Below are 12,044 nucleotides of genomic sequence, written 5' to 3'. Positions count from 1 at the left end.
ACCATTTTCCTATAGTTGCCATGACCTAGTGTTGCTCTCTGATTCATGTCCAAGTCTTTTCCCCACTCAGTGAAGTTTTGAGGTCAGGGAATCATTTGTCCTACTTTTCCAAGCCCCCCACACAGTCTGGTCAAGAGCAGTGCACTTATAACTATAGGGGTAAAAACGTATTTTCCATTTAACCCTTAATATTCAGTTAGACAAAACTTTTCTCTACTTGGATTGCTAACTTCTCATGAAATACAGGTTTTGCTTCAACTGCTAAGAAATCTCCACTCAAACTCATCCTGCCAATACAGCCAGGTGAATTGATCTGAGTCAGCATTCTGTCTTCCTGGTTTAACAAGGAAAGCTACTGCTTAGCAAATAAAAATCTAAGTTCTGGCCCAACATCCAAGGCTCAGTGCAATCCATGTCTCCTTCCTAAACGATACCACCCCTTATCTCTCTGCCACTCTTGGCCAAAATGGCTGTGAACACAGTCATTTTTGTTCAGAGCCCAAGCTTCTAACCTCTAACCTATGTCATCTCCTCAAAGCCAGACTTCCAATAATTCAGACACACATTTGCTTATGTGCTTCTCCTTAGAATGCATGACCTCCACCATTCCTCTAAAGGCCAAGTCCATTATCACACTGATACTCATTTTTTTCCCCTGGACCCTATTCTGTATCACTTAATTATAATACAGCCATATGCTAGTTGAGTAGTTGTCATTTTCTCAAAAAATGTGAAAACATTTTCTCATAGTCAGTAATTGTTGACCTCCACGTGTCCACCAGCAGGTGTTAGGTAAATGTTTCCATCCAACTGTCAATAACAACCACTTTTAGTCATTGAGAACCTTAGGCCAGCTGCATAAATCAGAAATCCCAAAGAATGAGTTATCAGGCAGTTAAGCGAGCATCTATGCATCAAGATGTCCTTCAGAAGACAGCTTGTACATTGAATAAAATACCATTTCAATTCAAGTACATGTATGTTTCTGAAAAGATTCAGCTATAGTTGCCCCTTGGTTCAGGCAGAAATCAATATTAAATCTTATAATTAACTAGCTAAGGATGGAAGAGCCTGTTCTATCAGTTACAAATTTGTTTTCTACTTCAGAAATGGGGTTGCATTTAAGATGTTAACTTTAGAGGCAAAGGTTAAAACAATAATAATAATACCCCCCACCCCCTCCCAATACAGAGCTGAGACTTTCTTTTAAAGAACAGATATTTGAGCACCTACTATGTGTACCATTCTGACTTCTGGTCCTCTAATCTAGAGGCCAATTATACGTTTCCTGTCTCAACTAACATTGTGTCTCAAAGCCAAGCTGGCTCAGCATTCTTCGTATGAGTATGCCAGCCATCGGAAATAGATTCAAAGACATGTAGCTTATTTCTGCTGCCCTAAATGGTAGCAAAAAGCATTTTAGCATTTGCACTACACAGTACAGAGGATTATAACAGGTCTTGGTCACCTAATAGGACACTTAAAATATAAATATGAAAAATAAATGAGGCCACGTGGGTGAAATGCTTAGGACAATGGGGGTAGCTACATCCAATATGGACACATTTAGTGAAGTTACTCTTCACTTTCCAGTTATTTGGGTGTGGATTAACTTTAGACCTCAGGACTCAATTGTCCTGCCCACATGAGATTCAAGTGGTACCTTTACAGCTGACACTTGGGTGCCTGTCCTGATTTATAAACCATGGCCTCATTGTCCTGCTGGACCCTTACATTTAATAGTTTCAAGATATGTAGGAGAGCTTCTAATCTCAGCTTGAATGTGGTCATGTCTAGATTTTACCCTGCCGAAAGCTCACAAACAGCAAGAATAAGACCATTTGTTGACATCAGCTTAGCTATTACACCCAGAATTGTAGTCTAGAGCAGGTACATTTCTGAAGCAGCAGCACATTATACGAATGGATAAAACGAAACTCAAATGTTATATCTCTTGTCTTAAATGGCTAAGCTGGGTTGTGAACACAATAATTTATAGTTCAGAACCCAAGCTTTTAACCCCTAACCTATGAAGCCTTCTCAAAGCCAGACTTCCAGTTCTCTACTTCTAGATCGTGTCCTTGTACTTTTCAGTCTAAGGGTATGATCGCTGCTAACCATCAGTCTCTGATTATCATCAGGCATTCCTAGGACTGTTTTGCAAGGTGAGTGAGGCAACTAAGGGTCAGAGACCTTGAGAAGCTTGTCCAAGGAGTGGCAGGCCTGTGTTTTACATTCTTTGCTTCACAGGATGCAGACTTTCTTCTCAATCTCTACTCACTGGAGGTTCCTCCATTGCCAACCTAGTACACACTTCACATAATAGGGACTTAGTAAATATCCAGGTAAACACCAAGACTCACATCATACACATTCATGCTTCAATTCCAGCTCTACCACTTAGTGATACTACCTTGGGCAAGCTGATATCTACTGATCTTACTACAGTTAAAAAATGGAGATATCTTTTCTATCTTAAGTTATTTAAAATGAAAGTCAAATGGAAGAATGGAACATTACTTCATAAACCATAAAACTCTATAAAAACCAAGTACAGTATATGCATTTACCATTATAGAGAGGGCTTCATCTGCACTCTGGGTATGGCATGAAAAACAAAATAAAAAATGTTATAGGTTAGAGAGAACCATCTGGTTCAAGGGTAATGGTCTAGTTTACTGGAATCTTTTTTTAAAGAAGTAACTGGGACAGTCTCCTAATAAATGGAGATTAATTATGCTCTTTTAAAACCCCAGGAATGGGGAAAAGATTTGGAAAGGAGGTGATAATATAAAACTAAGGAGTACATCGATTTTCCTAGGATCAAGAAAGCAACAGTTGAGATAGCAGGAAAAAATCTCAAGGTCTGTGCTTTTGCATCTTTCTGCTCCCAAGATTCAGTGAAACTGAGCTCTATTGAAATGCTTTGCTTTATTATGTCCATGACTGTAGGAATTCAGATACTTCATTATGTTTTCCATTAAAACAACTGAATTATAAAGCAACTGAATTTTGAAAGTTACTCTATCATCATGTGTTGCTCTTGTTGAAATACAGCTGGATGGACCCTAGTGCTAGAGTTTGGTTCAGTGGTTCTGGGATGGGAACCAAGAATTTGCATTTTTAACAAGTTCCCAAGTGATGCTGACGGAGCTGGTCTGGGGACCACACTCTGAGAGCCACTGCCTTCCGTGAGTTCTCGCGAGCTGTGAAATACACGCCGCGCCTGCCGCGTGTCCAAACTGGAGGCCTGAATTAATCTGATTGTAAAATGAGAACTGACGGCAGCAGTTCATCTGTCACATAACGATCTAAGTCTATTTCATTGTAATACTTTACAGCCCTTTGCTAGGGAGAAATAGGATAGCTTTTTAGCCAGAGAAAACCTCACCCAAACTTCTTCCCAGTTGTACGGGGTTTCAAACCTAGATTTTCCGGGACTCCTACCTAGGCTTCCTGCTCCCTTTACTCTGTGGTTACTTAAAAACATCTACGGGACAACCCTCAGGCATTCTGCCTCCTGGCAACTTCCCTGCAGCTGAACACAATGGCCTTCCCCATTCACTCAGAATTCTTACCGGTGTATGGCAGTTAAAGGCTACTGAGTTATACGTCATGGGAGCAGAGAAAAATTGCCAGGATACGTCTATATTGAGGCAATAGCTTTTATGTTCCTTAAGTTTCATAAGTCTTAATGCTTTGCTATCTTGATGATGTAACAAACAGTTAAGAGTTAGTCAATTAAGTAGTAGAGTTCAAACAAGTTTAAAAAGAAGAGGAAAGGGATGGGGTGGGCAGAGAGAAGATTCTACCTCACTTAATAAAAAAATAATAATAACTTCCATTTTTAGACCAGGAAGCGATTTGTTCTGATTTTCCTTACCCTAGAGTGTCAGGCTTTCTTCCAAGGTATGAGAAGGATTTGGGAAAAGGAATAACCATGGCAACCTGCCCAGCTATGTGGGCAATGATAGTATAGGGCCTCCTGCCTCAGAAGATATTTTATTTCTAGCCTAGTCACTCTGTTTAGCACGGATGGTCCCTCCCTTCACACTTCCTTTGGCTGTAATGCTGACTTCAGGGGGAAGGGCTGCCCCCTCTCACAGGGAGTCTGAGTGGGGGGAGACCAGAGGAGGTCAGCTTGACCAAACCCCACTGCAGGGTTCCACGCAGAGAACAGCGAGTAACTCCCTGTCTGTTCTAGCGTAAGCACAGCAAACATGCTGGCTTTGTTCACAGTAAGTGCTTGAATGATTAACATCTTGCAGGTAGACAAGCGGTGTCCAATTATGACAAAGATTCTCCATTCTGTCTTCAGTTCTCGCAAAGATAACACAAGTCAGTTGTTCAAGGGGCAAAAACAGAAGAAAACATACATTTCTAAGGGAGATAGAATAAAATATTTTAAGCAGGTTAGATGAAGTCTGCCCAACAAACCTAGGGGTAGGTACGATTATTTCCTCCAGATAAGAAAGCGGAAGTACAGAGAGCTGATGCAATTTACCCAAGGCCAGGTGAGCAGCAGTGGTGTGGCTGGGATTTGAACCAGGACCTCGGGAGGCAATGGGATTCCAGAACCCACACTCCCAACGGCTCCCCAGTCATGCTGGGCGGGAGGCAGAAACTGGCCTGGGCTAGCCTTTTGTGTCCACACTCAGCATTGTTTGTTTCCCTCGTCAGAATTAGCATGTTTTTTTGAAGAGGAGGGGACTGGATGACCTGTCTCCCTTCTGATTCACACAATCAATCAAGTCAGGAATTGTTCCCATGAGTTACGTTTCCCTGAGGCCATTTCATCTGAATGTGACTTGGGCCTACCTCTGACCAAGTCAGTGGCATGCTTCAACGTCAGAACGGCACAGCGGCACCAGGGAGAATTTTAAATGACCACATCCTGCCCCTCCGGTGTTTCATGTCGCCAGTCTAGTTCTCATTCTGGGTCTGTTTGGAGGGTAGAAACCTGATGTGTTAGGTCAGTTACTGAAACCTCCCCAACCAGTCCGCTTTCAGGCCTTTTTCCTGGGGGAGGAATGTTCTGGGGGCCATAAGGGCAACTAGCACCCCCTAGAGCTAAGTCTGCAGCAGCCTTCTCAAGTAGTTCAGCATCTAAGTTTTGTCTTTAAGAAAAGTGTTAATTATTTTTTAAAATATATTCTTATTGATTTCAGAGAGGAGGGGAGAAGGAGAGAGAGATAGAAACATCAACGATGAGAATCATTGATTGACTGCCTCCTGCCTGGCCCCTACTTGGGACTGAGCCCACTACCCAGGCATGTGCCCTTAACCAGAATCGAACCTGGGACTCTATCCACTGAGCCAAACCAGGTAGAGCAAGAGCATTAATTAAATCCTCAAGTCAGGAGACACTGAGGAAGAGAAACTCAAGAAGCCTTCAAAACAGTTCCAGATGAAAAATATTGGTGGTAGCGGGCTTAGGCTTACAGGCACATGAGGGTAGAATTAGAAATGAGCAGCTGTACCACACTTGCTGGGCCCCCAAGAGCCCATGTCTCCACAAAGCCTCCTGCTGGCCGGGAGCCCCTCAGCAAGCCATTTGCTATCCTGCTCTCCTAATCTCCAGGTAACTGAGGCCCGGCCAAGCAGGCCAACACATCTCACCACCAACCAGCTGACCAGCAGCTTCCAGAGGCCCCTGTCCCATCTTCAGTCCAACAAGTGTCTTGAAAAGCAATTCCCTTCAACCCAAATGAAGTGACTGAAATCCATTAAACCTTTCGAGCAAGGCAACGGATGAGCTTAATGCATAAGAATTTGGACTTTGAGTTGAATCTAAAACTATAAAAAGTCTGGAGTGGAAATGCAGACTCTGGATTGTCCTCAGCTAAGTAGGCAAGGCTTTTAGCCAGTGCTGCGCTGCCTGCTCTCCTTCTGGCCTCAGGTGAAGATCAACTGCGTCTAAGCTCACGAGAACGGCAGCTACGGTTGTGTCACGGCTCAAAGTTGGAAGACGTTCTCTGCCATCTGCTTGTCCTGGTCATTCATTGAAATGTGGGAGGGCCTCGCCTAGCTCAAGAAGAACTGGTTTCTGGGGGCAGTCATCTAAGAAGGGATAGAGATGGCAGAGGGAAGGAGAGGGAGAAGTTAAGATATTCAACTACAACAGAAAAATAACCCAGTCTGCTTTAGGAGAAAATGGATTAAGAATTTAGAAGAAGACATCTGTCCCACAACCACACATTGGGAAACACCACTCGGTCTCCTCTGTGCTTTCTAGACCGTCCACAGTGCACACTGTGTTGTGTTGTGAGGATTGTTTACTGCCATGTACCCAGCATTTCACCCAAAAGGTCCTTCCCCAAAGATTAAGGAGACCTCAATGCCGAATACTCCTGAATTCTCAAGACAATAAACTTTCCTACAGTGCCGTTGAGGCTTATCTGCCTTCAGGGAGGGAGAGATAGAACCTGGGGTGGGTGGGCACCAGGCCGGGAGAAGAGCACCTAACCCAGGTCTGGCCGCTGGTGTAGGAGACCACGCATGGAGCTGTCACAGAGCACGGAGACAAGCCATTTGGTGGCTGCGAGGCTCTCCCATCCCAGCTAGATCCTCCCTCCCAGAAAGGGAGTTGATGCTCCTGAGTGGGGAGCCAAGTTCTAGCCCGTAAGGGAGGTCGGTTATAAATCCCATCAAAGCCATTCCCAGAGCCTTATCAGATGTCTTGAAGGCATTTGTGTAACTTTCTTTCCTCGGCCACTCCTTCTGTTTGCCTTACTTCTGTCTTCTTCTCCCCCACTCCCCTGCCTGGCCTGATTAGGGCCAGAAATTTTTTCATTAAGTCACTTTATAGCGCAATAACAACATTTACTATTCATGAAGTCGCCCCTCCATAATTTTTAAGTCTTTCCATGTGTCTGGAAGCTGATTTCTGCCCCGCTCATTTTACAGAGTGCCTCTCTTCCTTCCAAACACAAACTACAGAGAAAGAGGAAAAGGTGGGGGGTGGGGGGGGGGTGGCTGGGGTGGGGATAACATCGAGATTCTTTAAGTGTTTTTAATCCAGTTAAATTTCCCTTTGACTCCAACAGCTCCCTGCTGACACCGACCGGGGACCTGAATTCCAGGCTCAGAATTAAGTCAAGAAGAAAGGATAGCAGAAACAAATAACAGAGTCAGCTCTATGCTAGGAAACCGCTATGCTGACTCGGGCTCCAAGACTTTAACCCATTCATCCCCCCCCCTCCGCTCCCCCCCCCCCCCCTTTCTAGAATTCTTACTTCATCTTTCCAGCCGGCATATGGCAAGCGGGCAAACACCCTTTCCCCGCTCTGGGCTTCGTGGGTTTAAAACAAGCCTGTTCAGTTTCTCGGGCACATACTTGCTTCGTGCGGGTGGAAGACAAAGTTCACGTTTTAACGCCACCGGTTGTCAGTCACCAGGTAGAAGCTGCCCCGGGCACAGACCCGTCCCCAGCCTTTGTCACAGGGCAAAACTAAACCGCCTCGCAGGAGCCACCGAGGTGGTGGGCAGCCACCCCAGAGTGCCCGCGGGGCTCCCGCAGAGCCGCCCACCAGCACAGACACACAAAAGGCAGGCGCGGGGGAAATGTCACCCGGCCCGAAGGTGCGCGCATTCCGGGGAGCATTCCTGGGATGTCAGGCCGCGCAGCCGCTTCCCCGTCCCCGGCTCGGTCCCGAGGCGCCCCGCCGCCCCACGTCTGCACCCCAAAGCGGAAAGCCCAGGAGGGAAGGAGGTCGCAAACATGGAGCCCCGGGGAAGGAGGGGGAGAGCTACTCACAGGCTGGCTAGCGCGTCTGCGGAGCGAGCATGACCGGCCCGCGAGCCTCCCTCCCGGCAGCCGCGCCGCGCACCGGCGGCCGCGCTTAAATAGCCGCGGAGCCGCCGCTCCCGGCGAGATGGTTGTAATCAGATGCTGGCAGCCCGGGCGCCCCAGGAATGCGCCGGGATGTTTTTGCTGCCCGGGCTCGGTAACTCCCCCTCAACGTGTCTGCTGAGTCTTCCAAACTTAACTGTTTATTAACTCGAGTGGCAGCCGCGCCGACGAGTCGGCGGCGGCGCTGGGCCCGGGCCCGCCAGCGGGGGGCGATCGCGGGGATCCGAGCGCAGTTCCAGCCGCCACTCGCGGGGCGGGGCGGGGGGAGCGAGGGCTGGGCCGGCTGGGGTGGGCCGGCGACCCGGGAGGGTGCAAATGAGGACAGTGAAGGGCAAGTCCGCAGGGAAGGGGTGGGACCCGACCTCCATCCCACCGATTCCTCCCCGGATCGCGGCTGGGAGCGGGGAGTGAGGTGGCACCCGAGTCCTGGAACCCGGCGGGTCTCTGTGGACAAAGGGCTGCCTGGACGCCTGACTGCCCTGGCCAGAGGCAGTTCCCCGCTCAGACCTGCTGCTTCTCTGGCTGGACCTGCGCTTGCCTCCTTTAAGGGAATCGGGGTCTTTGCCACGGCAGATGGGGGTGCGCTGACGTGGTGGGAAATGCGTGTGTGTGTATATGTAAACCGCACTGCATTTGTGCATGGAATAGAACCCTGTATACACAGATATAAAAACAGCCCTCCTTGATGAAATCGATATAAACAGAAGTGTTCCTGTCTATATAGCCTGTCTAAACAAGCTATATATCTGATATAAACTGATTATATGCGTGCACATCCATGGGTGGACGTATGACACGCCTTTATCTGTACTCATTTCCATAACGTTTCCCACACCTCTATGAAAAATGGGAGACAGGAGAAATAAAACCTTAGAAACCATTGAGGTGCCGAGCAGGAGAAGGTACTCACGGCTTACCTCGGCGAGCCTGGGCCAGCTGGGAATTCACTTCCCCACCCGTGAAAAGCATGACACTTGCAAAACCTCCCCCGGAAGCTCTGGTGCTTTTTCAGAATTGTGAAATTATCCTCGTGAAAACCGGGTCTCTGTCCCTCCCCCCCACGTTTAAGGCTAGAGAGAGCGTGTACTAAATAATGTGCAAAGGCCACACTGTGAGCTGGATGGGAAGGGGTTATTGATGTGACGGAGTAAGAAATGACCAGTGCATTTGCATTTTGCCTCTGGAAACTGGGGGTTCAAATCGGGCTCCTGGGACACCAAGGATGTATTTTGTGGTCCAAGCCTGGCCCCGGCTGCGAAGCCGCTGTGTAATTTGGGGGCAGCGCGCTGTGAGTGGCAGCCCCTGCGCTCAAGTAGGTCAGACTCCGAACAGCCAGGGTTCCCCGGGGCATAGCGCAGCCCCTCCTGGATTCTGCTATGTCTGCCACCTGTCTGGCCCCCTCACACCTAGGGCGCTGGACGGAGGAGGCTTTCACTGACAGTTCTCAACATTCCTCTGAGGTAATTTGCTGTTATTAAAAAAAACCCCAAAAAACAAAAACAACAACAACAACAAAAACACACAGTCTGTGTGAATGGCAAGAGTATACACACTTTAGTCTTGGGCTGGTATTTGTAACATGGATGCGGAGAACTTCGATCCTAGGACTTCCTAGGAGAGTGGTTCTCAACCTTCCTAATGCCGCCACCCTTTAGTACAGTTCCTCTTGTTGTGACCCAACCATACAATTATTTTCGTTGCTACTTCATAACTGTAATTTTGCTACTGTTATGAATCATAATGTAAATATCTGATATGCAGGATGTATTTTCATTGTTACAAATTGAACATAATTAAAGCATAGTGATGAATCACAAAAACAATATGTAATTATATATGTGTTTTCCAATGGTCTTAGGCGACCCCTGTGAATGGGTTGTTTGACCCCCCAAAGGGGTCACGACCCACAGGTTGAGAACCGCTGTCCTAGGACATAGCACTTCAGTTTCCAGAGGGATGCCTTCACTTCTTAGGCTGAGGAGTTGAAGAAATGACAGCCGATTTCAGGCAAATCAAGGCTTTGACCATTAAAAACAAAAAACAAAGCCAGGTCTCTCTGAACCCTCAATCTGTCCTGCTTTCTCAGCTCTGAAGTGACCACCCCAACCTATTTTTTTTGAATCATAAAACTCTTACCGAGAAATATTAACTTATGTTTGCTCTACCCCACCGAGTGGAAAGGATTTGTCTGAGAAGCCAGCGGCAGAAAATGATTTCATCTGCAAGGAGCTGTAGTTTGAAGGAAAGACTTGGATGGCAACAGCTCAATTTTGAGCAGCGGGCTCACACATACAGCTTCCAAACGGACAGCTCTGTCATTTCACGCAGAAACCTGAAGAGTTGACAGTGGAGAGCTCTATGTGAAGTGTATTTTTATTCTCTAAGGCGCTGATATTGCTTCTGGCAGTACTTAAGTGTCCTGCTCATATGGGGGGGGGGGAGAAAAAAAATCAATTTAACCCTTCTTATTCCTGGTGGGAGGAACACAGTTTTCTGTTCCATCCATCCTTGCCTTTCTGTTAGTCTCAAATGAACATCCTTGCAGCTGGAGACTCACAGCCAAGCCCACCCAGGCGTTAACCCTGCCTGCACCGTCGTCTTTTCTTAGCGCCCTGAAGTGAATGTGTAGGAAATCAAGGGGAGGAAAATTCAATGCGATGTTTAAAACCCTGGTTCTTGCATGGCTCCCCCGTGCACAAAACCTGCCTGTGAGGGAGAAGGAAAAAAAATAAAACTGATGACTGCATTCCCAGCAGGAAAGGGGTAGTTAATCCCGTGATGGCTTGCTGAAGAATGCATGGTTTATTATTAAAGTAATCTCTTAAGATTTTCCTGGAATGTGCTTCCACAGCAACTCTGCCTGTGTGAGCTATCCTATGTGTGTGTCTTTTCTTCCATAATGAAGCCAGTTCTCTCCCCTGAGGCTCCCAGACCTAATGCTTTCTCTCCCCCTTCTCCAGACCGCCTTCTGCCCCCTTTCCTCCTGCTCCTGTCTCCCTTTAACACCCCCTTTTCAATCCTGGCATTTTCCCTGGGCTAAATGGCACTTTGGACTTGGCCACAGGACACGTGTGCACCTCGTTGCCTCGCTGGGCACGTTCAGATGCTCACATCAAACAGGGACCGGTTGGAGCCTGTGGCTCTAGCAAGGTCACCTCCCCCACCTCTTCTCAGTGTCATAAGAAAATGAAGAGAATAACCATTGTTCTCAGAAAATGTGCTTTGACCTTGACGGTCCTGCATATTTATAGCTGCAGAGAAACTGGCCCTACCAGATTGGGCCGTTGGCAAGGCAGGGCAAGTATGGAGGCTTTCCCCCACCTATCTCTCCATCTGTCTATCTCTCTTTCTAAAATCTAAACAAATATTTGGAGGGCAGCCTCCTTGAAGGCAGCCTGCTTTGTTTGGTAGGCTGCTTTTGTTTGTTGTGGTTACACCTGTACTGCGCTCAGAACTCAATACTTGCTATTTGCCTGTGCTATGAAATATCAGTAAAACTCAAATGGTATTCAAAGAATTGGAATGTTGCAAAGTGAAGAATATTGAAAAATTCGATCTGCTACATTTATATAACCCAATACTTTTTTTTTTTGGTTACCAACATACCTTTCAATAACGAGAAGTCGAAAGTTAAAAAAAGAATACTCAGATGAATTACTGATTAAAGTATTATCTTATTTGGAAAGCAAGTTGAACACTTTTTTCAAAATAAAAATACATATACTGTAATCTGAAAAATATTATTATTCTAGCAAACACATGTAGTTCTCTATCTTAAGTATAAAAATCTATCCCCTAGAAGTAAACATACACATAAAATACCAAGATTGTTGCACTGTGATGAGCCTCAGAGACCTGGGAAGCAATGATGTTTGCCAATAGCAGGATGATTGGATAAGTTACGATTCGCCGGTACTGTGAAATGATATGCAATCCTTTAAAAGAATAAGTTGGAGTTCAACCTTGTAATGTGGAAGGCTTTTTATTAGATATTGTTGAGTGAGAAAGGCAAGATACAGAAAAAATGTAAACTCCATTTTAGTGATACGGAAAGCAACGCCTCTCCATGTAGGTTTGAGTACTTGTGTTTGTGTGTGTGTATGTATGACTATAAGGAGACTGGGCTGCAATACAGATTACTGGGGCCCCAGGAAGATCAGAGCAGACAGGGGAGAGAAAGGGGGCGAGCACT

General features: G+C 46.4%; 1 protein-coding gene across 10 annotated transcripts in view; it reads right to left on the bottom strand.

The window, feature by feature from the left end:
- DAB2 (DAB adaptor protein 2) overlaps positions 1 to 7,989 on the bottom strand; it is a 49,058-nt gene extending 41,069 nt beyond the window's left edge. For 8 of the 10 annotated variants that reach the window (XR_009452707.1, XM_059694881.1, XM_059694882.1 and 5 more), the window contains exon 1: positions 4,819 to 4,941. Coding sequence is in view for 7 of the 10 variants with exons in the window: in XM_059694881.1 (XP_059550864.1) it covers positions 4,819 to 4,839 (21 nt within the window). In the remaining 3 variants the exon portion in view is untranslated. Of the gene's footprint in view, positions 1 to 4,818; positions 4,942 to 7,756 lie in introns of those variants that run through there. The other 2 variants (XM_059694887.1, XM_059694886.1) reach the window with 2 other exon arrangements.
- Positions 7,990 to 12,044: the final 4,055 nt, after the last annotated feature.

The sequence above is a fragment of the Myotis daubentonii genome, chromosome 4 (assembly GCF_963259705.1).
Source record: "Myotis daubentonii chromosome 4, mMyoDau2.1, whole genome shotgun sequence".
Lineage (NCBI taxonomy): Eukaryota > Metazoa > Chordata > Mammalia > Chiroptera > Vespertilionidae > Myotis > Myotis daubentonii.
The sequence above is the reverse complement of the archived record's forward strand: the minus strand, read 5'-3'. Positions and strand labels throughout refer to the sequence as shown.